General features: G+C 40.2%; 1 protein-coding gene across 1 annotated transcript in view; it reads left to right on the top strand.

Moving 5' to 3' along the window:
* COLEC12 (collectin subfamily member 12) overlaps positions 1 to 21,508 on the top strand; it is a 100,852-nt gene extending 79,344 nt beyond the window's left edge. The window contains exons 3-10 of the mRNA XM_017833271.1: positions 2,748 to 2,870; positions 8,107 to 8,205; positions 10,669 to 11,715; positions 13,064 to 13,552; positions 14,167 to 14,303; positions 15,040 to 15,149; positions 16,843 to 16,988; positions 18,205 to 21,508. Coding sequence (XP_017688760.1) covers positions 2,748 to 2,870; positions 8,107 to 8,205; positions 10,669 to 11,715; positions 13,064 to 13,552; positions 14,167 to 14,303; positions 15,040 to 15,149; positions 16,843 to 16,988; positions 18,205 to 18,224 — 2,171 coding nt within the window. The 3' untranslated portion in view covers positions 18,225 to 21,508. The remainder of the gene's footprint in view (positions 1 to 2,747; positions 2,871 to 8,106; positions 8,206 to 10,668; positions 11,716 to 13,063; positions 13,553 to 14,166; positions 14,304 to 15,039; positions 15,150 to 16,842; positions 16,989 to 18,204) is intronic.
* The last annotated feature ends 6,480 nt before the right edge of the window (positions 21,509 to 27,988 follow it).

Here is a 27,988-nt window from a genome sequence, read left to right as displayed (position 1 = left end):
TCCAGCCCAGCTCACTTAATGGAATCACTCTAACCTGTATGATCACTTTAGTGTACTGGGTTTGTGTTATTGATACCAACAGTGCTGGACTGTTAAAGGATGGAAAGGTCTGGCTTTTGTTGGGGTGCTGTTCTGATGTCAGTTTGAAATACGCTGAAAGTAAAAGTTCCGAAAAGCCAAAGTGCTGTTTTATTGAACCAGGGATAGAGAAGGCTGAGACAAGTGAAACTAGATCCTTATGAAGCACTGGAATGTACATGATGCTTGATGTGAACTGCAATATATCCAGTGACATCAGTGAAGTTTCAGCTCATTACCCTACCCAGGAAGCCAGAGTATGGTGACAGAAAGCAGGTCATGTCATAAAATGAGTAATCTTAATGTGAGACAGTTATCAAGTGAAACTTTTCTATGTGCAATTGCTGTCAAAGGCTTTGTTTTTATTTCTGCCTTTCTCTGTGTTTTGTACCTCTGCAGTCTATCAGTCTTCCCCGATAAGGATCTAGGTCTGCTTCAATTACAGTAAAATAAGGAGGATCAAGCTTTTTGTTATCTGTGTATTTAGAAGATGAATGTGATGTGATTTTTGCCCCAAGCTTCTTGTGGTTTTTGATGTGTGGGATTTTCAAAGATTTACCAAAATGTAATCTGAATTTTAAACCCTTCAGGGAAGGAAGTGCACAGGGGTTCAATGAGTCCCATTAGTACCAGCTAAGAGCAGCAAAATGGTGCTCCAAACACCACAAGTTCCCACTGTGAAATAATTTCAGTCTCTGAGTACCTATTGCAGACCTTTAGAAAACTGCATTTTCTGGCTTTTTCAGCAATTAGATCTTCCTCAGTAGCAAACTTTGTGAGACTGCCGGCCAAACAAAGAAAGCCAGCCCGCGCATCAGGATCCATAAGACTTGGCTACTGAATTATGGACCCTTCACCTTTTCTTTTGTGATGCAGGAATTACCAGCCTCCCAAATCCAAGTCACCAATAAATGCGCTATACAACTGCCTGTCTCTGTGCCAGCTCCCACCCTTCTCACCTCACAAGCAGGAGAGAAGCCTTTCCCCTCTGGAGTTTCTGTTCTTGGGATTATGCTTACAAGTCTTTGTCTCATTTTCCCCTAACATTCCTGTTCCTGAAAAAGAACCAGACGTTCCCAATTGATCTTATACCTAAACCCCAAAGAAACCAAATCTATGACATCGCTTTCGTCACCTGGCAACAGAATATGATGTCACAGCTGAAAAGTTTAGTAAAAAACATATGATAATGTAATGAGGAAAGTGGACTGACCTACGAGAGATACATTTCTGCCTTAGCCACAGCTCATATATGTGCAGGGAGTATTGAGGAAAATGCCTTGTCAAATAATCTTTGTATAAATCCTCTTCCTGAGTTGCTACAATATGGTAATCCCTCCTCCTTCAAGTACCTTGGGCTTAGAGAAGTCACTGGAAAATGCTTTTTTTGAGAGAGAGAAATATAGTTGACTTAATTTGGTATATTGGTCACCCATTTTCTGTGAACCCAGGGGAAGTGGCCCGTGCTTTTCTCTTAAAAAATGAAAAATAAAAAACCACTCTGCAAAAGGTCATGGGTTTCAAAAAGTGAAATCATCTGTGGGTTAGTCCTCAAGGGAAATATAAGTTACTCATAAAAAGCTACAGAGCAAGTTTTGATTAGTTAAGTAATCTAGTACATAGAATTTGTTAGAGCTTAAAGCTTTCCTGTGGGACTCCCCTAATAGTACACAAATAGAGTGAAATGTCAAAGAAATGCATTTTCTGACAGACACAGAAAGTTACATTAGTCTTGGCCTGCTTAATGCACCTTGGAAAGAGGGATAAATCCCACCCATTTGTTCCAGCACAGTGCTCCAGTTTTCAGGTTTTTACACATTTGTGTTTCTGATTAATATTTGATGGTTCCAATACTCTCAAGCTGTTCCTGAGGAGCACATGGACAAAAGAGGAAAATTGCTTCCCTAATAGACTCAAAGATATCAAGCCATTCTTCAAAATAGCTCAAATATAAAACAGTAAAGGCCTGTTTTCTTTCATCAACTTGAGGCCCTTTTTCTTAAGCTTATCTACAGGGGGAAATTCACCAGCATTTTTTCTGTGGATGTACCAATGGCTTTATTAGTAAAGCACCCCTTCTTTTCTGTGGTAATAGTATTCTCCAAACCCCCAAAAATAAGAAAAAAAGTCTCTCTTGTTATGGAAAGAAAGTGTTCTCATGGTAACCATCTGTGGCAATGGTTACAAAGCAGGACCAGTACTCCTACCCAGGTTTTCAGAATTCTATTTTATTTCTATGTTTTCCTCCTGCCAGAGCATTTACTGTCTCCTATTGCCCCTGTAGGGAGACTGAATGCTAAGAAAGAGCTGCTGCAGTGTGATCCCTGACAGAGGAAATGCTAATCAACATCTGACTTCCAAAGCTTACCATAATCTTGTTAGCACAGAAGATAGCCCTGTCTCTCAGGAAAGTTAATGGTTTTTCAGTGAAGCAGAACCTACTTCTCTTCCCCATATTAAAGATGTTTAGTAAACATCACTATTTCACTGAACTGGTGATTTAAGCACTGTGAAGGCCATCCAGGCAGCATGGGCAAAAAGGCACCCATATATCATCTGCTTACATAAATAATTTGTTCTTTAGGAAACAAAAGAAAACATATGGGGAGATAAAACCAGCAACATGTTCTTTGCCATTGTTTTAAATTGTTTTAAATTTTCTTTTGCAGGTATTCAAGAGGGGAGTCAATGTACCAAGTGTAAAAATAACTGGGCACTAAAGTTTTCCATCATCTTATTATACATTTTATGTGCCCTGTTAACAATCACAGTAGCCATTCTGGGATACAAAGGTATGTATGCATTAAGCCCTACATTTCACTTTCAGACAAGCATCCAAGAACAATGTCATATGAACTAGCCAGGCAATTTAACACATTTCAACTTAAATATCAGTACTTGGGCAATTATACACACATAATGACAATCTGCAACCTTAGATTTTCACTTTCAAACAATTATGAAGTTTTGAAACTAGATTAGACATTTGAAAGAAAGATTAGAACAAAATGACCATTTCTCTACCACAAAGGAGTACTGACTGGAAGACTCAAATCTGTGTAACATGACATACTTTGATTTCACTGAGTTGTTTTACATATATCACACCTTTCTAGAATAAATGTCCTTCTTGATGTGAATATCTTCAGGATAATGTGAATAGCCAGCAGCAAAGTGTAGTATCAATATTATTTTAAAATATCTTGAAGAAGAAAAATTGTCTCAGGAGGTGCCAATGTATTGACTTACCTACAATAATGGTGATGAACAAAAACATTTAGATGCTTTTAACAGTAATTTCAAAGTTTCTGGTAGTTGGGCAACCAGTAATGGAGAAAATTTCATTTGTGCAAGTCATTGGCTAGGCACATTGGAAAACATGGCTTCAAATTCCCATACATCCTCATCACTCATTAACTGTTGCCACTTGGGTATTCTTAGGAATGTTTTGATGTAAATATCTGCTTGTTGGGCAATCACAGCTATAATAAGTTAAATAAATAACGTGTGAGTTTCTGGTAAGAAAAAAAAAAGTGAACAACATAATTGTGAGTATTAGAACATCACAACATGTTGCAGAGAAAACTAAACTGGCTTTAAACTAACTGTCTGAGTATGGCCCTGATAGTAGCTTCAAAACCCCTCCAAGGAACTGGGTAAATATTCATGTGATTAGCATGCAGTGCGTCCTGTGCCGCCAACAACTGCGCTCATAGCAGAGCTGACATCACCTCTGGTCCTTTGCCAGGGAAAGAAAAGCAAATTGTAGAAACAGAAAGGGATAAATAATTATTTAAGAGGATTTGGTACAGTTTTGAGTGGAAAGAAAATTAAAACTGTTTGGTTTAGATGGAAGATTTATCCAGGGATAAGAGAGAATGTGAAGGACAGATAGAGAGATGTAGGTTTCATGATAAAGCAGACAGATTATGGCAAATTAACATCAAAGGTAAAAAAATGCAGTACATCTATAGTTGATTAGACACTCTCCTGAAGTATGTGTAACTGGTCTCTGGAAGTCAGATTTTGGGAGAAAAATACTTTCCAGGATTCAAAAACTTGCTCTTGATCCATAAAGATAATTTGGTCCTATGGGTTAGGGAAGGCCTTTTGCAGATATAAATCTGCAGAGATCTGCTTACAGCACATGTGGATGGGATCCTTCTGGACTGTAACCCAGCCACTAAGCAACTGGAATTTAGCAGAATTTCACTTGAGAGTTTTATATAAGGCTGTCAGTTCTGAGGCTTACCAGAAAACTCAGACATTACTCAGCATCAGAAACACCATATCAAGTTGAAGGGACCATTCCTCGATATCTTGCTTTGACACATGTTTGTGTGTGTGTAGGAAGCAACAGCAATAAGGAAACTGTACAAAAGTTTCTCTTCCTCATTTCAATCCAGTTTTCAAGATTCTTTCTCCATTGGAGCCTCTAGCACTATCTTTTCCCCAGGCTTTGCTCTCTTCTTGAGGCCCCTTCTTTGCTACGCTCATTTCTAAACCTTCTTCTTTGACTGAGCAGTCATCAGTGCCCACCAGGGATGAGTCTTTCTGTCACAGCCAGACCAAGTCACAGCTGTCCAGGGCAAGGACAAATGAATTTCCTCTCCCCCCAAAAAATGTGGAAAAAATATAGGAAGGTGGGTAGTGCATATCTTGCTCACAGACTTTAAGACATCTTGGTGGCCACTGCTCCACTGCTTACCAGCTTGGTGACTACTCTGTTTGAATGCCAAGGGAAAGATGCAGAGAAAGAGAAGTACTGTTTCATCCAAGATATCCCTTCTGTAACACAAAGCAACAAATGGTAACGTGTCAAGCATTCATTTTGCCCTTTGTACGTGTAATTTAAGAGCTTTGTCTTCATGGTGCCTACGTGCTAATTTGCAGAGAAAACATAAGTTAGATGAAACCCCAGCTGACACTCCATATTCAAATGAATTACTGCAATATTTCTTCTCAACTGTTTGTTGAGAAGAAATTAGGCCTTAAAGGAAGAACAAAACTCAAAATAAAATTTTGTAGAGCTCTTGAACTCTCCTCTCTGTATCAGAGTTTGGCTTGTCTTTTTTTATTGTAATATTACACTGAAAGAAGGAATTCTGCTGGCATCAGGGATTCTTTCAGTCTCTTAGCTAAGTTTCCATTAAATTTGCCTCCCACACTTTTGTTTATAAAGCCCAAAACTACTTTTAAAACTTTCATTTCCTACGTTGTATTTAGGTATCCTTTGTGATTTAAAATTACTAATCAGTGGATTAAATATGGCAGGCAAAAAAGTAACTCAATGGGAGGCAAAGTCAACACAGAACAAACATCCAAATTGGTGGTAAAAATTACATGGTATGTTGGAGAAACCTGAAACCAAAACATGAATTAAACATCAAGGTCGTGAAGGAATAACAAGCTGGGTTTACTATTCTTTTGCTTTGAGAAGACATATTAAATTATTGTTTAAAACACTAATAAAACAATCTGTACTTTTTTTACACATACTATCTTAAATGCAAAATATGAAGTTATAATTTTTCTGGCACTAGCCAGTATCAGATTAGCCTATTGAAGGTGAATAATATTCCTTTGACTTGCTCCAGTGAGGGAAGCTAGTATGCTTTCAGCTTGAATTTCTGGTTGTTCTCATTCTGTAGTTAGTCCTTGCTTTTTAAGTTTCTTGACTAATGCCCATCATGACTTTCATCTAGTTTTCTTATCTGTCACCTAGACACAGTTTGCCTGCCATTTTGTAAGGCCAACATATTCTGGTGAAATGGCATGTTTTGTTATAGTAGGTTAGATGCAGATAGTCCTCACTGTTCTGCTCAGCAACTACTTGAAAATTTGGTTTCCTTTAGAGGATGTTCACCACATTTCCCACTGTGACCTTGTCAGAAAGAGAGATATTCACTTGCCAACTTCAAGTGTGTTGCATAACTGGAGAAAACAGTAGAATATTACACTAAACCTGAATTAACAAGATCCATAAGTGATGTGACATTGCTAGTCAAGGCACAGGTTCAACAGAAACACTTGAATTAGGCCTGCTTTTTAAGTCCAGATGATTTCATGAGGTCCCTTCTAAGTACCCAGAGTGAGCCATATCCTTCACGGTTACTATCTGTAAACAGAGCAAAACATGACAGGCTGAACAAGGAGCTGCCTAGAGCCAAAAGGAAAAGCCAGGTATGTCCTCATGCTCACTGCGTGCAATGCATAGGTGTACACATGCATCACTGGAGTGTCAGAAGTAACTGAAAGACCTTTGCTGATCTGGGCTCCAGCCTGGAAGACAGCTGGGCAGGACAAAGAGAGAACCAACTCTGGATTCATTTAAAAAAATGGCATACAGCATTTTGACAACTTTAATGGGCAGAAAAACCAGTGAAAAATTGGTGCTATAATGCTTTCTAAAGAAGAAGGTATTGAGCAACTGTCCCTCTGAAAAAGCAAAGCCATTATTGTAGCCTGGGTCTGGTGTTTAGCAAGCAATCTGTCATCATCTCAAATACAGAAAGCCACACTCTGACTGACTTTGCACACACGGTACAGCCTCTGTTTTACTGGCTTGTTAGTAGTCTAAAAAGATGCAGACAGGTAATTCACTAAAGGGTATCTGGTCTCTCTGAAAACCCTGAGACTTTTTCTCTGTTGTAACTCCATTCACTTCAGTGCTGTTGCATCAGAGATAGTCTTGGTCTGGTTTTTCTCCTGTTGGTTTTGGGGAAGCAGTAAAAGCCTGCTGTGTAATTGTGGTATCCAGAATCAGAAAAAGAAAGGCAAAAGTTAATAAAGAAGGAGGACTTGGTGGACTACACTGAAAAGGTCTGGGATTCATGTGGTTGCTCATGAGCAGCAAAAGATCCTTAAATTTCACTCTTAGTAAAAACCCAAATCTTTATATAGCAATAGCTTCTATGAGACTGTTTCCTAGCTGCAAATCATCTCACAGACAGTAAGAGTTAGTGGTACCTGCTACCCCATACAGGTTTACAGAACCTAAAGACATGGAAAACACCTTATTTCTTCTGTTTGAAACAGGGAGCTGGCACAATAACTGATGTGGCCTCTCCCAGGTTGTTTCAAACCCATTCTGCTCCCAGTGTAGCAAAAGGGCTAAATAATCTCATGATGAGAAGCAAATTTTGCCTCTGGTTGTGGCTTGAATGCAAAAGGCTATTAGACAAGGTTTGGTGTGAACATTGTAGGCTACCTCTAACCTTGCAAGGATTTCACATTTTTGCCACTGGAAGCCACCCCAGGCTCTTTATTTGTTGTTCTGCTTTTTCCATGCCCATATCAATTCCATCAAATAATCGAATGTCTCAGTGATAAGAAAATTGCTCAGACATTACAAAATAAAGAGGACATCAGCCATAAATCTGCACTTGCTGAATGACCATCCTTTCAATCTTAATGAGGCAGAATGGTTTCAAGATCATTTTGAGTGATCTGTACCATTATCGAGATGTTTAAAATCCCCAAAACTGCTATCTTAGTCCTAAGTTTGCTATCCAGATGGCAACTTCTAGTGATTAAAAGGCACAAGAAAAAAAAGGTTATTTTTAAGGATAAATGGCTCATAGCAAAATAAAAGGAAGTCTTCTTTCACATGTCTGAGCCTTTAGCAATGTCTGCCTTTGCCACACAGCACTATGCTTGAAGCATGGAAATATTGTTAAAAGAAAAGGACTTCATTTGTGAGGAAAACCCACAAAGAGGGATTTCCTCATTCAGGAGAGAGATTGCTCATGGGCAAAAAAAATGTTTAGAGACTATTGGCAGACTAAAAAGCTGGAAGAATTCTGGGTCTCACCAGCAAATAGGAGCTCATCCTTCCAAATTTCACAGAGCAACAGCAAAGTGTAATGGCAAGCAAAGAAATTCTAAGGTGTTTTCTTTTTTTGGTGTTTTGTTGTTTGGGGTTTTTTTTGGCAGTGGTGGAGTTTTTTGTTTGCTTTATTGTTTACTAGACTTTTTCCACTATTTCACTTCTCTTCTTTCCATAACATACTGTTCTCTTTCTCCTAGTTGTAGAAAAAATGGACAATGTGACAGGTGGCCTGGAAACATCCCACAGAAGATATACAGAAAAGCTCACAGAGGTGGAGAGTGATCTGAAGAAATTAGGTAATCTACACACAAGCAAAGCTCCTTTGTATTGTGACTCTGGAGTGTTCTCCTGGCAGATAGTGGCAGGAAATTTGAAAAATCTCTGCCTGTGACAAGATACAGCACTTCTATTTCAATTTCTCAAGTACTTGTGAAAGCACTTAAAAATAGTTCAGATCAGGTCTGCTTAGGATAGCATTTTAAGCATACTTCAAACTTTACAGTTCCCACTGAAATCACTTTGGAAGCATTTATACTTAAACAGACACCTAAAAGTTGTGCTTAGGAGAGAATCTTCTCTGAGGTATGTAAAACATAGTGGAAGCTGTTTCACAGAACAAGAGATTCTACATGAAGTGCAAATCTATCACCCAGTCATCTTGATGCTGTTTTAGCAACTAAGATTCAAAACTAAAGGCCATTTTAAGAGGTGTACAAATAATCAGTTGTTCAAAATTCTTACATCTGAGGCAAGTTGATTACTTCCATAAAATGTTTCTTGATCATCTCAGGGAATACAGGACACAAGGTTGTTATGAGTTCAGATCTTCCAATTGCTATCAAAGTTCTCAATTTGCAGGAAGATAGAAAACAAAATCATGGATAAAGATTCTACTCTCTAAGTGTACATTCTTACCTTTCTTCCTATACAGAGACATATTTTATTATATAAATTATTACATAGATATAAATATACACATACATGCATGTGCTTCTTGAAATAAATTTTGTTTAGCTTCATAAACCATATATTGAGATGTGTATTTCTATGAAAAATTGCTTGCTTGCAGCTTGATTATAAATTTTTACAACCTTTTCCCTTCAAAAAAGAGCTGGCTTCTAAAGTATTTACACACTGCATTTAGTTCAAAGACATGGGGTGATATGTTCTTTTACTCATACTTATACAGAAGTAAATGTTACAACTTAATGCACGTGCAACCTTTTGGGTTATATTTGTGTTATTATATTACACTGATTAAATTTGCACAACTTGGAGCACCTTTGATTCATTCGTGCCATATTTTTACATGCTGCTGGGTGGATGGCCAGTGAGATGCTCAGGACCATCATTTCCCATTTAAGTGGACTTGCCATGGAGGAAGTTAGGAAAGTTCTGTAGCAACTTTTGTAGGGAACATAAAGGTAAGAGTACTGCTGTAGGGCCAGAAGTATAACAGTGTGTGGTGAATGGAAGACAGGCCTTCAGAGATTAGCTTCAGGATGGCAGTTGTCAAGAGCTGTGTGAGGAACACAATATAATTTGAGCTATAGCCAAGAGATAAACATAAAGTCAAAAGCTGAGAAGATCCTGGAGTGAGATAAGCAGAAGAGAGAGGAACTGTGCTCAGGAAGATGTCCATCCACAAAAGACTCCATAAACACTTCAGGCTGAGGTCTCACAAGCCACCATTTGATGTTTGCCATCACAACTCATTCAAACACATCAGACAAAAGCTCCATACATAGCTGTATTCACTGTACTTTATGAAAACCATACTGCTCTCTCTTGGAGTCATCTGAAATGAAGAACTCCATACTGCATAATTCATAAATATAGCTACGCGTAGATGAGGACAAAAATATGTGGACTGTGAGTAGGATAGTGGTGATTCAGGTCAAGAAAGGGAATATTCCCTGAAACCAAGTGTTGACTGCTTATTTCCTTGTTTTCCATGTCCTGGCTGAGAAGCTGTGCAGATTTATCACAGGGTTTTATCATACTCAGACAGGGCTTTATCATACTCAGACAGGCTTCCAGAAATATTCTGAAGGGCAGTGTAAGCAAGAGCAGAGATGTTTCTCAAACATCAAACTCAGACCATGAGGAAACAATAATGGCAAAATAAATGTCATTAAAAACAATAGTAATGTATTAGAGAGAAAACCAGAAATACATCATATCCTGACATATCCATAGTAGCCTGCTGGCAAAGCTTTTGTCTCTAAACCAGATTGTTTTAAAATAAGTAATAGACTTTTTTTAAAACTAAACCCAAGATTTAAAAAAAAATGGAACTATATATACTAAATCACAGTGAAGATTTTCCACCCTCCAAGAGGAAGAAAACATGAACAGCAAAAATAAACTCCTGAGCTTTCAGCAAAATCCAGTTGTAACTTCAAAACATACACTTACTGATACCCGTTTAATGTTTTGAATTCTGTTTACCGTTCAGTTTTCAGTCAGAATACAGCATTATTTGAGTCCATATACTCATCAGTTGCTAACAATAGTTTTCTCATACATGAATACAGAATCACTGTTTTGTTGTCCTCAGCAAGACATGATTCCTCTTTGCTTTTTTTCTCTGTCTAGTGGCAGAACTTTGCTTAGTGGTTTCTCTTTGCTGGAAAAGATAGAAGTTCTACTGAGCAGTTTGTCAATCTGACTGTACTTAAAATACACTGTGCTGTTTTATACTGTATTTAAAAAAAAACTTATCCTAAAGACTTTCAATTTTTTTTCCTGTACAACAGATGACCAAGCTGGACAAAAAGCCTTGAATACTAACACTGAACTGTCCAGCTTCAGATCTGACATTCTGGCTCTTCGTCAGCAGCTTCATGACATTGCAGAAAAAACTACCAGAAACAAAGATACACTGGAGAAGCTCCAAGAATCTGGAAATGCATTAGATGATAGACAGAGCCAAATGAAAAGTGCCTTAGACAGTAACTCTTTCATGATCATCAGTGTTAATAAGACTCTTCAGTCATATACTGGCTATATCAACAATCTTCAACAAGACACAAGTAATATCCAAACAAACCTGCAAAACCAAGTACATTCTCATAATGTGGTCATCATGAACATGAACAACTTAAACCTGACTCAAATACAGCAAAGAAATCTTATCAGTGTCCTGCAGAAGTCAATGGAAGATACAAGCTTGGCTATTCTAAAAATCAAGAATGACTTTCAAAATCTGCAGCAGGTTGTCCTTCAAGCCCGGAAGGACACTGACTGGCTTAAGGAGAAAGTACAAAATTTACAGACTTTGGCCGCCAACAATTCAGCATTGGCAAAAGCTAACAATGATACCCTTGAAGACATGAACAATCAGCTCAGCTCCTTCAGTGGACAAATAGAGAACATCACCACAATTGCCCAAGCCAACGAACAAAATCTAAAGGATCTCCAGGAACAGCATAAAGGATATGAAAACAGAACTGCTGCCAAATTCAGCCATCTAGAAGAAAGGTTCCAAGTCTTTGAAACTGATATAGTCAATATCATTAGCAACATCAGCTACACTGCTCATCATCTACGGACACTGACCAGCAATCTCAATGAGGTCAGGACAACTTGTACAGACACCTTAAGTAAACATTCAGATGAGCTGATTTTTATGAACAGCACATTAGCCAATATTCGCATAGACTCTGCATCTCTCAAGGTGCAACAGGATTTGATGAGGTCAAGGTTAGATGTTGAAGTTGCCAATTTGTCAGTAATCATGGAAGAAATGAAGCTGGTGGATTCCAAACATGGCCAGCTCATCAAGAACTTCACTATCCTACAAGGTATGCAGCTTCCCAAATGATGTCTATATTGACTTGCATTACTTCTTTAGTTCTGTGGAAGTTTGCATGCTGATACAGAGTCCTGGGGTTTTCCATTATCTAATCCAAAACTTTGGAAATGTACATGTAGCTTGAATTTTCCTTACTAATTTTTCTATGCCTTCTTTACATAGCTAAAATGGAGATGTTATGAAAGAAGGTTCTGACTTAGCAAAATTTTATTCTGTCTGACTAACTGACTGGATCTGCTTTTGATTTAGTTTCTAAAATAAGCGAGTAAAGGTGTGGAACCTCAAGAAACCAATCCCTGCTAAGAAGGAAATGGCTAAAAAATATGTGTTGGACGATTCCCAGAAAGGTCCACCCTTGCTGAAAAACAAGTTACTATTTCACTTTAAGCCAGTTGTTAGTCTGCCAGAAAACATCCTACTTTATTTAGGTTTTCATCTTGGGATATTTTATTTTCTCCAGAAATAAATGGCATCAGGTTTAGGAGGTTTCTCCCAGCCAAGTATTATCCCAAATGAAAAGAACGCTCATATTTCCAACCTGATGTGAACCAGTCAGGCCTAAAACTCTAATCACAAATATAAATCCAGTGCTCCAAATAAGCTAAGACTGAATTACAGCCAAGATTACATGTCAGTAACCCTAACCATTCTCATTTCAACCAAGACTAAATGATTCCAGTTTGGGAATTTATCTCTGGAGGAGTTTAAATTATGTAGATGGGTGGTGGGGGGTGGGAAGGCATTGACAAGGGATTTGCTCAGCCGTGATCAGAATCAAAAATTGTTTTGTTGTTTATTGCTGGGACAGTATTGCCATTTCCTGTTGGGGGTTATTGTTCCCTGTCCTGTTATAGCTGGACAGTTAGCAGCTTCTGGTCTTTTCCACAGTTGGCCTATTGCTCACTAGCCATCTTTTTGACATTCTGTTATTGACAGAGCAGCAGACGGGGTCAGGAGAAAAAGTCCTGAGGTCTAAGAGCAGAGAGGTGAGACTAGAAGGAAAAGGGAGGGTGGCAGAGTGAGGAAACAGGACCATCAACACACAGGACCGTGTGCATCAATAGTACAGAGTGTGTCTTGCAGGGAGTGACACCTTGGCTGGTCACCTGGGGCACAGTATCCCATATTTCGTGAAGGCTGATGAAAGAGCAACAATAAGAGAAACTGGGAAGCAGATGTACTGTTATAAGCACTGGTGGAAGCAACTCTTAGCCTGGTTTCTGCACTGTTAAATATCCAGTGTTGCTGGTCTGACATGTAGTAAACAAGGACCCCACGTGGGCTTTTTGTTTTGTTTTCTATGCATATCCCTACTTTGCATGTTTACGTTGTTTCAGGTCCTCCTGGTCCCAGGGGACCTAAAGGTGACAGAGGCCCTCCAGGTCCTCTTGGCCCCGCTGGCCTGAAAGGACAAAAAGGAGAGAAAGGAGAACCTGGACCACCAGGACCTGCAGGTGAGAAGGGCCCACCTGGGCCAGCTGGGCCACCAGGAGAAAAAGGAGGGAAAGGTTCAAGAGGATCGCCTGGCTCCAAAGGTCAGAGAGGCTCTCCTGGCAAGACTGGTCTGCCTGGACCAAGTGGAGACCCAGGGCCACCAGGTCCACAAGGCAAGGACGGTCCACCTGGGCCTCAAGGCCCACCAGGATTTCAAGGCCTGCAAGGAACTGTGGGAGAACCAGGGGTACCAGGACCTCGAGGACTACCTGGACTACCTGGAGTCCCTGGGCTGCCTGGTCCAAAGGGGCCACCTGGCCCACCAGGGCCACCAGGTCCAGGGATGCCAATGGCACTACAGAGTGAACCGACGTCAGTGCCCGAGGCTAATGGTAAGATATCAACACACTGCATCCACCTTCCACTGACATACAGGTACATGTAGCAGACAGTGCTCACCACTTAGTTACTGCTTCAAATAACTTTACCTGCCTTAGACTAAGTCTCTGGGATTCCAAAGAATCATCACAGAATCACAGAATGGCTTGAGTTGGAGGGAACCTGAAAGACTATCTAGTTCCAACCCCCTTGCCATGTACAGGGACACCTTCCACTAGACCAGGTTGCTCAAAGCCCCATTCAGCCTGGCCTTCAACATTTCCAGGGATGGGGCATCCACAGCTCCTCTAGGCACAAAGAATCCTGTTAAGTGAAGCCATACGTGTTGGTCTTCTTTCTGATGACCTGAAACTGATATAAGTTAAAGTTTATGGCTAAAGAAAAGGTGGCAGTATTGTGAGTAATAAATAATTCCCTTGGCCACACAGTTTAGACTTGATTTTACCCAATGAGGAGGATCCTATTAAGTAAATTCCCAAACTGTTTGTAAGTACGTAAGGAAGCAGCATTCTGTAGATCAGTATGTGTTCCTCCACTTATTATTGGCCCTATTATTGGCCCATTTACTTACCAATGACAGGCTTAACACAAAAAATTCACATCACAGGTTGTTCTCCTCATTGGAAAAACTATACAGAAAAGTGCTACTACTTTTCAATTGAAAGAGAAATTTTTGAAGAGGCAAAGTTATTCTGTGAAGAGAAAGCATCACGTTTGGTTATCATCAACAACAAAGAGGAGCAGGTAAGTACCTTCTCTTCCTGTTTTTCAAGGAGAGAGTTTGAAGTTGTTTAACATGTGGAAACCACAAGGTAAGTGTGAAGCTGAGAGCATCATGAATTCATATAGTGAAGTAGACACAGTGATTGACTCATTAGCATTTTGTCCACCCTCTTTTTGATCAGCAGCTTCTCCTTCTGCAGAATGGCAGTGTGAACAGAGCTGATGCTGACCCTGAATGTGGTGGGCACAGAGCAGTCAGAAAGGTTGCTGAGAATTGTAGAAGTTTTGAACCCTTAAATATGAAATCCATTGTGCCTTGCATATTATCAAAAATGCATTTTTTGCATCAGTCTGATTTAATACATGCAGCCTAAGACTACTGTGACCCAAGAATATTTTTAATCTGACTATAAATCTAACTTTACTTTTAATACTATTCAGCACACCAGTGGGGATGTCAAGGTGCAACTGCTTACGCTTTGTGGGGTTTTTTTTCAATATGTATCTATAAGATGTTAGATGTGACTTTATGTCAACCTAATTTTCATGCTTAGCTCTCTCTATCTCATATGCAAACACAGCAATGGATTCTACTTTGGGCAAGGGGTCACAAGGCCAACTTCCGACACATATCTTCAGTTTAAAAAAATTTCTCTGGCCCTTCCTATTCTGATAACAAGACATTCATGAAACCAGTGTAGCTTACTGGCTCCAAAGACAGTTGTTCTTGTTATGAACTAAAATCTTTCTTTCACAGCAATGGATAAAAAGGCAGATTTTTGGGAAAGGCAGCTTCTGGATTGGACTAACGGATTCAGAGAAGGAAAATGAATGGAGATGGCTGGATGGATCCTTACCAGTTTACACGTACGTAAATAAAATACTGCTACCACTCTTGCTAACACTTCTAAAAGCAGCATCTAGAAATTGTCCAATGGATCCAGATGGCTGTAGATGCCAATGATGTAATTTGTTACTGAGGGTGCTGTTGAACGTTTTTTTTCTCTCTCCCTTCTCCTTGCACAAGGCTTTCTTTCCTTGCCAGAAAGAAAACTGAATGTTGAATGAAAGAATCACATAACTAAACAGTGCAGTGTTTCTTGCCAAAATGTTTTCTCCTGACTTTTATTACGAAGTTGAGATGGAAAGCACAGACAGTTTAACTATTTTGGTTTGAATTTTCCTTATTTGCATTACAACTGGCTATAAATAGAGTACTCATTCTGATAAAAAATGACCAGTCCTTAGATAAAGCCCAAATCTGAGTGGAAAGCATTAAATATAAGGAAAATGCATGAAATAAGGATGTCTGTGCTTTGGCCAGCTGAGAAATGAATTGGCAGCTCTCCAGGAATCCTACAGCTACACCTAATTTGTCCTAAATGGAACAGATTGCAACCACCCAAATTTTTAATACTGAGTAGACTAAAGAGTTTATAGAGCCAAGCGTGCTGTGCTTCAGAAAAACAGACTACAGTCAGTCAGATGTTACAAAATGATTAGCTGTGATCTCATTGGTGTTCATTTACATGAAAAAACACGGAAAAAGTCAGATGCATTTCAAATGAGCCGTAATATTTTCCTTTTTTCTCCCTCCCCATTTTCATCTTTCTTTCTCTTTATGGCAGCACTGTGACTGATTCCCACTTCAGGCACTGCTTTTAATCAGTTTCCACTAAACCATGGTTTTAGGTGCTCTGGTGTAACCTCTGAGCTGTTGGTTACTGATTTTCAGAGTATTTCATTACTTCTGGAAAGCTGTGTGTCCTCCCAGGTGCCTGGTTGGACACTCTGTGTCAGGCAGGCATGTTTTTTAGCTGAGCATGGACTGTGTCAGCCAGCAACCACAAGCTCCCTTCAACAACCTGTTTCTTCAGGAAAATGGAGCTTTTAAGTCCTGAGGTTGGAAGTGTTTCTCATTCATTAAACAAAAACAGGATGAGGAAACACTTGCTGCAAGATTTTTTACAAATGCTGCGTTCAGTTTCACCACCAAAGTTAATAATCTCAAAAAGATGTGTTGTATATATACTCTGTACATTCCTTATAAGTCAAAAAACTCCCCTTCCCATCTGAGCATGTGTCCCTCAAACACGTACATCTTTGCTGTTCCTTCCAAGATGCCCTGGTTCAGTCAGAGAGCTGACCGCCTTTGCAGTGAGCAAGGGCAGGGTGTTGCCATCTTGGCAGTACCTGGGAGCTTGTGGGCTCTTCTCAGTCCCAGCTGCCAACAGGAATGCAGTTTGCAGGTTTTGCAGGCTTGGAGCAATGCACATGGAGCACGGAGCACTCCCACTATGTGTGCACGTACATTCAGGAACTAAAATAAAATTCATCAGTCTAAATTTAGGTCTCTGAGTTTTGGCAGCCCAAGGCCGAATAGATTCCCTCGTCTGTAATACATCTGTTTTCCATTTTCAGCAAGAGTCATGTATTGTTTGTTTCAATGTGTATTTCCCGTTCAGAACAGATCTCATGATGTTTTCGTTAATTTCTTGTGGTGAAAAACTGCCATGTGTGCTGTGTTGTGCAATCATATCTCTTGCTTTTTCGTTGAAAGAAACTGGAAAACTGGGCAGCCTGATAACTGGAGTCATGGGCATGGGCCAGGGGAAGATTGTGCCGGGTTGATCTATGCTGGGCTCTGGAATGACTTCTACTGTGAAGATGTTAACAATTTCATTTGTGAAAAAGACATGGACAAAGGTAAGCAAGGCACTTGGTTTGATTATTTCACCATGTCCATAGTAACTGTCCCACAGCTAGAGGTGAGAAGATCCAGGCTAAATGCAATGGCAGTACCTTGTTGAGGAAGAGGGAGAATCACATGTGGAGCACTTCTACTCTGATCCAGCCCAACATGCGCTTTTCTAATACTCTGAGTGTTGTAGGTACTGGATTTATTGCACTCAGAAAGAGCAGTCTCGAAGCTGGCCATAGCCATGGCATACTCTGCATCTTGACCATCTCCTGTAGACTTTAAACATGCCTAGAATTTCAGACAGGATTTGGCACGTGCTCAAGACCCTAGTCACACTGGAAGATGCTTTTATAGGCTCAATGGCCATGCAACAGGACAAGCTGAATTTGGGATGACTCAGGCACCAGCCTTCAAACACCAGAAAGGCTTCGTTTTGAGAGTTTGTGCAACAGGAGGCACTTGGTGACTGCTGAGGAGGTCTTACAATTCCCGTCACTACCCGAAGATGTCCCATAGGACTGATAAGCTGGGTCCACAGACCAGAAGCAATTCATCTCTTGCAGCTGGAGTGAAGGACTCATAAACTGCCAGTGTGGCCGAGCAGTAGCCCAGGTCATTGTCACAGGGTATCTCTTTTTGTTGATACAGTCATTTCTGCAAGAGCAGGGGACAGGTGGTTCACATGGCTGCTTAGAGCTCAGCCACATCATGACAGAACTAGGTAGTGTTTGTGTTCATGGTGGGGCTCTGCCTGAAACATTATCTCCTCCATACAACCTGTTTAAACATTGCTTTGCCAGGGGTGCCTGGCTGCTCCAGTTGGAAACTTGTCGGCTGAATTTCAGAGAAGGCAGACATAAATGTCAGCTAGAGCCAAAATTACATCCCATCCATAGAAATGCCCCTTAAACCAAAACAAAACAAAGTGCTGAACAAGCTTTGTGTGTGTATAAGTCTGTTTGGATGCCCAGAATGAAGGACCACGTGTAAGTAATAATGTAATTTGCTCTAGTTTTCCTACATACATTTGTTATTTTAAGAAAACTTCATAGTTTACAAATATTTATCCTCCAGGACATACAGGATCTAAATATGAATCTTCTTAAATTTTTTATATACCTTGATCTGTGTAAGTTTTCTTTTTGCAAATTTGGTTAATCTTCACAGGTTTTTTACAAGATTTTTTTTCTCTTTGTTTTTCTTTTTTCTCTCATACTCTAGGGCAAATATTTGGTGTGTAATAGGCTGTGACTTTACAGATACCTACATATTATGAAAATCTACGTAAAGAAGAAAATCCTGGGAGAGAGCAGCATCGACTTCCAAAATTAAATATTAAAAAAAAGAAAAAAGCAAGCACTGAAAACTGATTTAAAAGCATAAAGGAATTTAATAGCAACTCTTCTCCAGCATCCTGCAATTATTCAAGGCCTTTCAACCCACAGAATCAAGAAATACCGTTGGACTAATTCTGTTATAGGTTTTCTTCCCAGCTAGTAACCACGTACATAAGCAACTTGTGTCTTCTGAGAAAAGACATTCCATCAATCTGAGTAAGACTGTTGGTCACTCATATAGAAAAACATATAAAGCAACTGTGTAAACAGTTGTTTCATTTGCTAAAATCCCAAATGTAGGAAAATTATACAGATACACGAATATATAGATTTTATATAAATATATATATATAGTCCAACTCTTATCAATAATATGGAATATACTTTTAAGAGCTTTTAAAACTTTGTATTTTTGTACAAAATATTTGCTTTTTACAATTGTTCTCTTTTTTACTGACTTTTTTTACAAATATAGTGCACAGGGGCCAAAGAAAACAATAAAGGTACTAATAATTCATTAAGGATTGCTGTCAGGCCTAGCTCAGCAGTAGAGAAATATTTTTCCATTTAGAAATATTTGTACTTTCCCAGATGATTTGTTCTGGTTAAATAACTTTTAAAGCGGATTTTAGGTAGTGTTTTCCTTACTCTATGCAATCTAGTCTGCGTGTGTAACAATTAGGTTGACTAAGGACTAGATACTCAATAGCTCTGATCACAGCCAGTGTTCCACTGACCATGTTAATAAAAGCTTTTCCTTCCTTCCTTCCTTTCTTCCTTCCTGCCTGCCTGCCTGTCTGCCTGCCTTCCTACCTTGCTGCCTTTTCTGCCTACCTGCCTGACTTCCTGCTTGTCTACCTCCCTTCTATCCAGCCTGCCTGCTTTCCTGCCTGCCTGCCATCCTGCCATCCTACATTCCTTCCACTCATGAGAAAATGCCACAGAAGTAAATCACTGGCTTTTGAGAATGATTTTGAAATGTTTTCATTCCTTCTCCCTTCTTGTAAGGAATTCTGCCCCAGTAGGTGCTACACATACTGCAAGTCAAGCCCAGCTGAGAGACTTTATGGAAAGAGAAACAAAGAAGCTGCACACATTGAAATATGTTTGTTTTTAAGACAGATTTCAAGATCTGGTAAGAAGGACATGCCATACTCAACTTGCATTTCTCCTAAGTGCCTTGTAAACCAATCTCCCTGTTTTCTTGAACCAGTACTTCTCTCCCAAACAAAGTAGAAAATAAAATATGCTGCAAAACAGAAGGAGATGATATCATTACGCAGCCAGTTTCCTCCACAGTCCCATGTGCCGTTGTCTAGGCAGCAGCGTTGTTTATCACGAATTAAAAAAATTAGCAGTTAAATTCATTAGCAGAAACTCTTATATTTGTTCCCAGTTTTTATACTCTTTGCATGTCCACATGCTCTATGATGAAGGAAGTTGTTTCGGCTTCTTGGGAAGGAGAAATGTTTTTCCATTGCCTCCTGACCTGCCGTTTACCTTGGCTGAATGCAGATATATTTGTTGAAATACTTCAGCTCTGTTGGAAACAGACAAGATTTTGTACTTCAGATTTTCAAATATTGCTCCTAAACCCAACCAATTAAAGACTGCTGCTTCCCTACGTCTCACACTCTCTCCAGTATTTTAAATTTGAATTATGATTTTCTTTAAAAATACACAAAATATTAGATTTGGGAAGCTGTCCTGTGGGTACAAATTAGATATGAGAGAGGAACAACACGAAAATTGCAGATGCTTAATCAAAAGTGAGAGGTCTGTGCATTTCAGCTGCAGAAACCATGCCATCTTGGAGGCAGGGCTTTTCTTCAGACAGTCTGGATTTCCTGAGGCTTTTCTTTTGGCTTTTTCATCAGGTTTTGAATACAACTTGATTCTACCATACACTCTTGTCATGCTGTACCTGGGAGTCGCATGTAGATGCATTCTGTACTGTTTACATATATATTTACACAATGTCTATGGAGACGATGTTAAACTGATAATTTTGGATAATGAGTTTAAAAACTATTATTTTGCATGCCCAGAGAGCCTTACAAACCCTGGTGAGTGGAGCCTTGCAGAGCCACACTGAAATAGAAGCACTGCTACCTTTGTTTTGAATGTTGGCTTATTTAGGTGAAATAACCCCCTTTGGAGCATCTGCCACATTAAATGACATTCTTCCTGCTTTTTACTGATATCATAAACTTCTCTCACCAAAAGAAGCCAGTGAGAAATCCTGTTTAAGCCCAAGGTGTACTGCTTCCTTGCCCCGATTTCATCCTTCTTTTCCTTCAGCAATAGCAGTGATGGTACATATCAAGATCAGATGATCCAAGAGTCATCTAATGTCTTCCAGTCAGAGGAGTGACATGCTAAGGACATCGAGAAATGAGATGTGACTGGACTTACACCTTCTGTTCACACGTTTGAATGAAAGACTGCAGCCGTGCAGCAAACTGGCTGGAGAGGGGTGCTGCAGTTGCATGCCTAGCATGTCCAGTCATCCTTAAAAAGTGTCCTGAGCAACCAGGTGGACTGAGACAGACCATACTTTTGACCTAGTATTCCTGCAGGAGGGAAACAGAGGTGTTAAGTGGCAACAAAGATTGAAATCACTGAGAAGGCCAAGGGAGTGTTAAGACAGCTCAGGAACCTGTCACAGAATGGACAGATTGGCAGGGATGTGAGCAGGACACCAGAATGGGCCAAAAAATTGTCATGAAAGTCAGAGTGGCCACTCTTTAGTGGGAAAACATCCCCATTAAATCTGTTTTCTGTATGGTTTGAGTGATAACACGGCTTGTTTGGAAAGTTTTAAGTGACAGGAAATTATTCTGTCCCAGCTCAAGTTTTGGCCTTCTTATGCACAAACACTGTAACTTGTACTGAGCACACATTCCCATCATCCTTTTTCTTGTTTTACATCAAACTAAATGCAAGTTCATATACCCTGGCAAGCACTGAGACTTTGGGAAGAAAAGGAGGAAAAGGCAGAGAGGGTGCAAAGTCATTGTGATATACATTCAGTGCTGAATTTCTTAATGTGATTTCTGACTCGTTTCATTAATTTATTTGGAAACACCTTCAGCTGATTAGAGCTTATAAATTTCAAACTCTCATTCTCTTTGATGTCTATAAATAATACCTGCAAATGTTCCAATAAAGGAATGACTAAGTGGAGACATGGAAGTGAATGTTGTTTACTCTGTGCGTGCGTGCGTAACCAAGAGAGATGTGGAGCCAGACACAGTCATAGGTATTAAAAATCTGATGAAAATTATTTCCATTTAAGCCTTCCTTCTCACTTACACCATCCTAGTTCTAAACATGACTGTGGCTATCTTATCCCTTAATTGCATTTTTTGTGCCTTTTTCTTGCAGCACGTCAGTGCTGGGAACATAGCTTCAAATGTAAGAGCTGAAAAAGACCTTTAAGAATGGCTGAAGAAGCAAGAATTCCCTTTGCTTTTTACTGTTCTCACAGACAAAGCATTTCAGATGGGTCCCCAGGTGAAGGATATCCTGAGTAGAGCAGGATCAGTCCCTACATTAGCCATTATGGTAACAAAATTAAATTGGCTGTTTATAATGGCTACTCTGATCTTGCTATTCCTCTCTCACTCAAATGGCTGGCCTCCTCCTTTAATTTTCTGTTCCTGGCAAGTAGCTCCTCTGTTCTTAGCAAGTGACAGAAGTGGTGTCCAATCACTGGCAAGGCAAGGAGCTGGTTGGAGGGCAGCCACTGGCTGTCAGAGGAAACTGCTCTGCAGGGAATAGGGGGAAAGGTGGCTGAGTCAACTCAGGTGTGAGAAAACAAAACCACTTTTGCCCAGTGAAGCTTCCTTGATTAAAAGCACAGCAGCTCACACAGCTGCAGCATCCAAAGGGAACAAAACGTCTCCAGCCCCAGCCTCCAGACTTGCTTTGTTTTCCCCCTCCCCCTTCTGCAAATGTCTCTGTGCCCCCTGGAGATGTTTGCTCCTCCATGGGCACCCAGCTACCCCTGGAGCAGGCTCTGTGCTGCCACGTGCAGGTATCAGGGTTCGAACAGGTGACAGGCTGGCAGTGGGACAGCTGCCCATGCCTGGCACTCCCCTCCACTGGGACATCCAAGGCTTGGGCAGGAGCAGGAAGAGGAGGTTCCCAGTGCTTACCCACACTCACTCAAAGGTAGTTTGGGTATCTATAGATGGGAAAGCACAATGCATTATGTACAAAACCCTTGTTCCCCAGAAACCAGGCCTTTCTGAAACCAGAGCCTGTTTGTTCATTCACCATCTCCTTCTCATTTTTTCCATGCTGTTCAGTGGAAAGGAAAAAAAAAAAACTTGGCTAAAAATTTTTTTGAAAGTTCTCATGTGTTTTCTTTCATAGGGTGGAATACGTTTGTTTTTTTCTGTCCATCTGGCTCAGAGATGAAAAAAACATTCTTTGATTTCTTTTTCAAAATAAACTCAGTGTAACACTCTAAATTTTGTGTGGAGGGTTTTTTTTTTTAGACCAGAACAATAAAAGCAAATTACTAGGCAAATAATGCTCTTTTTAGAGAAGATCTTTCATGCTGTGAGGATTTTCTTACCCAGAGAGCTTCCCAGAGGCATGTAAGTATTGCCAACCCCATTTTGAGACTGGAGGAAAAAGGAGATTTTCAAGAATATGATTCATTGTAATGTCTCAGTTTTAGGGATTTTGTTTTCGTGTATTGGGGAGATGATTTTCAGAGGTGACTTTTTCCAATGAAAACAACATTATCACAGAGCAAATTATTTTTCATACACGTCAGTGAGGGGAGTGGACTTTTCAATACTAAATTAAAATAGAACCATATCTTTCCCACATCACCATGCATATGGAAGTTGGCCGTTTCTGCTGCTGTTTTTGAGAGCAGAGTTCAGTGTGATCACAGCAGAGCAACATCAGCGCAGTAGAGAGCTCTGTCCAGTATAAGAGTTAACATATGACATTAAATTACCAAGAGACCCCTTGATCAGAAGAAGGAAGGTTAAAGGACTGCTGAGACCATTGACTCCTCTGCAGCCCAGCTTCAAGAAATCTTCCAAGAAGCATACCAAGTTATACTTTAAAAATAATTTGGGGTTGCTTTGCCCCTTTAGTCATTTTGTCTGCTCTTCAAAAACTTTATTAGGAGTCTTCTTCTAATAACCAGTGTGAATACAATTATGTCCAGTTTAGACACATTTGTTATGGTTCCAATGCCATAGTTTAGCTTAAATAGCATCTCTCTTGGGACTGTCAAGTATTTGTAGTGGTCAGTGTGGAGCCATTCATCTTGAGGTATGGTAAGGGATGGTTGGGAACAAGCACATCCCTCTGACCAGCCAGGGAGCCCTGATGACAGAGCCTGGTTCTCATCCCACCATCAAGCTTCACAAGGGATTATCTGAGGACACTCTGGGCATCTTGTTGAATAGTGGAAGTTTCCATACACTTTTCCTCTTAGTGTTTCTAGAGGACAGAGTGCAAAAAAATGGGTGTAGAGGATGGTTTCCTGCTGAATTAGAGTAGGTTACAAGTGCTTGGCGTTTTATAAGGCATTGCCACATTTTATAAGGCATTTGAAAAATTAGTCTGTAGGTCTGAGCTTAAGCACACTTATTCTGGGTTTACACCAGAGCAGAATCTAAATTCAGGTTAGATCTTAAAATCTCCAATTCAGAGATTAGCATATGACTTCTGTTTTTTTCTATCTGTCCTGCCAAGGCACAAATCCACAGCTCAGGCATCAGTGTGATTCAGGCTCTGAGGATTGCTTCCAAACTCCCTGCATTCACAGTCATGCTCCTACCAGCCCTGCCAGAGGTCCCGCTGGTGGAAGCTGCAAGTCCGAAATGTGACTTTGGAAGAATTTTATTTGGGAATCCCTCTCATTCAGAAGTCTGGGCATATTGCAAAGATGACATTTCTTTAATTCCAGCTCTATTACCCTCACTCATATAAAACAGATGATGAATTATTTTCTGAATGACAACAATGTATTTTTGTCCACTTTTTTTTAATGTCAAAATAAAAGCCTGGAAGTAGAAATCAGATAAACCATCCCTTGGCATTGCAGTATCCCACTGTAGCAGGCAAATAGTGTTCCTGGATTAACGCCTGTGAGAACAGCACAAACTGACATTTGAACAAGAGAGCATAGCACTATCTGCTTGTGGAACAAACTTAACTACAGATACAGCTTTGTCACTGGTCCATCTTTGGTCACAGACAACTCTGCATGCCTGCTGTATTTCAGGGAAACTGTGGGAGATAAGAGGGAAAAAAGGTAAAGAAAGAAGATTTGAGGACAGAAGGGGAACAGAGATAAAGAGAAAGGAAGAGCTAGTAAGTAGAAGAGAAAAATACAGAGAATGATTGAGAAGGAAAATGAACCCTGATGTTCTCATTGTGGTTTCTAGCAAGATCAACCACAGAGGACCTCTCTTCTCAGAAATATAACAGGGTACTGTCCTGGTTCTCGTAATTCCCATTCTCAGTTCTGAAAAGGACACATCCTTGCCTTGCAAGAGAATCATGTCATTCGGTTGGTGCCTGAAGTCATGTAATACTTTCCCAGCACAAACAAAAATTCCTCGTGGCTCCAGGCCTTCTGGGACCTGGGTTGGGGCTTTTGTTTTGGTGGTTGGTTGGTTGGTTTTTCCTCCATGTCCTTTTCCTCCTACACAAGTTTTCAAACACTGAATATTTTCTAGTTTTCCATCTGTATTAGATGTACAGAGCTCAACTTTGGAAGAAAGATTAAAAACAAGAACATACAGTATGTCTCCAAGCAACAAAACACTGTCTGCAGTGGGAAATACGGCCACAGCAGTATTTGGACTTGCAACTCCTGTTTCCATACTAAACTCCCGTTGGTATCTACATTTGAACAGGTGCACTTTATGAAATGTCAAACATGCATCTTTAGTAAACAAACAGCTGCAGAAATGTACAGATGCTGCAAAAGAGGGATCAGTGATATAAAAAGGAGATACTTTACTTTTAAAAAACAGACAATTGTTGAATTTGAACACCAGAGACACTGCAATTTCAAATGCCATTGAATTTGTCTAAAAAGTGGCATTTTTAAATGACCAGCCACTGGATTTCCCCAATTTTTAACTTTAGGTGCAAAACTTCAGGACTCTCAACAGTCACCAGCTGGTGATTTCAAGGAAAAAACTGATTTCAAAGGCAGACTGAATCTCAGCGTCCCATTTTATCCAGATTAGCCATGTTAGGAGTGGGAAGGTGGTCGAAAGTCAAGGTCAGGGCTCTTCACTAGCTAAATCAACTCTCTCCTTCTGTGGAGAAAGAGAGCACTTTATTTATTTCAGATAATCACCACGAGGTCTCCCGTCTGTGTCCATCTTGTGGCATTTTACATATGAGAAAATTCTAAAAATAAAACAAGAAAAACCACAGGCAGAACAGCTGTTGTTCTACCCAGACAAAGCTTTGAATGAAAGCCATTATGATGGGCCAGACTCTGCAATTGAAAAGCTATTTTCAAGTCTGATTCCAACTCTAAATCTTCAGTTATATACATGACAGATTAAAAGACTCTGGCCCCACTGCACTTCTCCCTGGCAGCAGAAAAACCATCTGCACAGCATCACTTGTGGTTGCTTCAACTCTGTAGGTACAAATTTTTAAAGGACATGGTGATATACTTCTTTCATTTCCCTTCCCTTCATTTTAACATGCAGCAAAATCATGTGCATGGCATTTTTCCCAACTCTATGGCAGTTGGGACTCTGGCTAAGAAGGCTGATGTGTGTTTTGATTTGCTCTTTTCCCTCGATTTGAGGGACTACTGCACTATTTCCTTTGTAATCACATCAGCCAGGGTAAAAGCCCTGTACAAATATATGGCTTTGAAACCAGGGAAAAAAAGCCAGGAACACTGCTCTCTTTCCAATCACAGAGAGAGAGTGAAAATGAGTGTACACTATGTAGCAGACTGTGCAAATCCATCTGCAGCTGACACTCTCAGCGTTTTGGCCATGCTCTGGGCTCCTCACACCATGGGTAAGGGATCAGGAATGACAGTCCTTCCACATGAAGAGCCAAGAACAAGCTTCCTAGAGCCCAGGCAAGCCTTGTTTTGACAGTTTAACCACCGTTTGAGAAGTATGTGGCTCTTGCACCACAGCTGTTCGGGGGGAGCTCCCCTTCCACCCCTGACACTGCAGCCAGAGATATTTCCATGCCCAGAGACCCCAGAGAACACTGGGTCAGTTGTTTTCCAATGCACAGGCAGTGGCTTGCAAGGCTCAGCCCTAATTTTCAAACATATTAAAAGGAAGGTGAAGAAATCAGGTGAAGGATCTGTAGTTCTGGTATGGGGGAGGGGAGGGAAGCCCAAAACAATCTAGAACAGGCTAATTCTTTGATTATTAGCTAAAATACATGACAAGTAGAACTTGAGGAAAATACAGTATTTGCTGTTATTTATTGTTAGCGTGATCAGGGCTGTCAGGCACTGGAAAAGAACATTACACCACATGCTTCTCCTTCACGAGGTGATGTGTCTGAGAGGTCACAAAGACTAATGCCTGTGGGAGAGCAGAATCAGATCCACTGCTTCTGTTCAAAAGAGAACACTGCTTGAGAAAACAAACCCCAGAGGAAGGGATTTATTCAGGCACTTACTCATAGGTGCTTAATGCTCAGGGCCATCTTCTCTCACTGCCAAGGGTATGGTCTCAGGCTGTGTTAAATATGACCCCCTTGTGTGAACACCTCAGCTACACCTGTGGCATCATTAGGTGACATCAGAGAGTGCTCAGCAAACACACCACTAATGCCACTCAGTACCACAGACAACCTGGGCCTGATTTAGTTTGGTTCATATAGTAATTAGTATAATGGCATAAACAGATTAAATTCTAGAGCATGAAGTGTGCGCACTCGAAAAATATATTAACTGAAGCATCAGCTAAAGGATTTTCAAGTTGTCTTCTAATCCTGCAATTAATACATCACAGCAAATTATGTCATTTACATGCCAACCAGAGAGGCAAGAAAAAATGTTAGAGTGTTACGATGAGCTCAACACTTAACTTCAGCTCTTGAATTTAACGGAGAAGCCGTTTTTCTAGTAGTGCTCATACCGCGTTTGTGAGTTTTAAAATACACTGTACCTTGCCTAATAGGGAATTACTGATGCCACTGTGGTTTAGGCAACAGAAGTTAGAGATATCCCAATGCTTTTCACCTTTCTGGAAATGAAGTGAAATTTGTCTCCTGTTTTAAAAACTCTATAGCCTGACACCAGAAGATTCACCCAGAAGAAGTCTATCCCTCTGCTTCACAGATTCTCTGCAAACATGCTCAGTGTATAGGGTCCTTTCTCCAGAGTAGTCAACCAGACTGAGCCCCAGCGTTGTCACACAAGATTTCCATGTGTAGCAGTCTGTCAGAAAACCAGTTCATTTTTCTTCTAAGCTTATCAGATTTTTTTTCCTTTTTTTACTAAATTAAACAGTAGCTTGCTATAATAATTAAAGTCTGAGCCTGGCAGAGCTCAAGGAGATATGGGTACTACCATCAATTTTCAGGATGACATTTGGCAAAGATCTAAAGGGCCAGTGTAGTAAATCACTTAAATTTGTTCTTGGCTTTAAACAGATCACTGATCCTATTGATCAATGTCTTAAATG

This window comes from Lepidothrix coronata, unplaced genomic scaffold (assembly GCF_001604755.1).
Source record: "Lepidothrix coronata isolate B3197 unplaced genomic scaffold, Lepidothrix_coronata-1.0 Scaffold6, whole genome shotgun sequence".
NCBI classification, from domain to species: Eukaryota; Metazoa; Chordata; class Aves; order Passeriformes; family Pipridae; genus Lepidothrix; species Lepidothrix coronata.
This window is presented reverse-complemented; position numbering and strand designations above follow the sequence as displayed.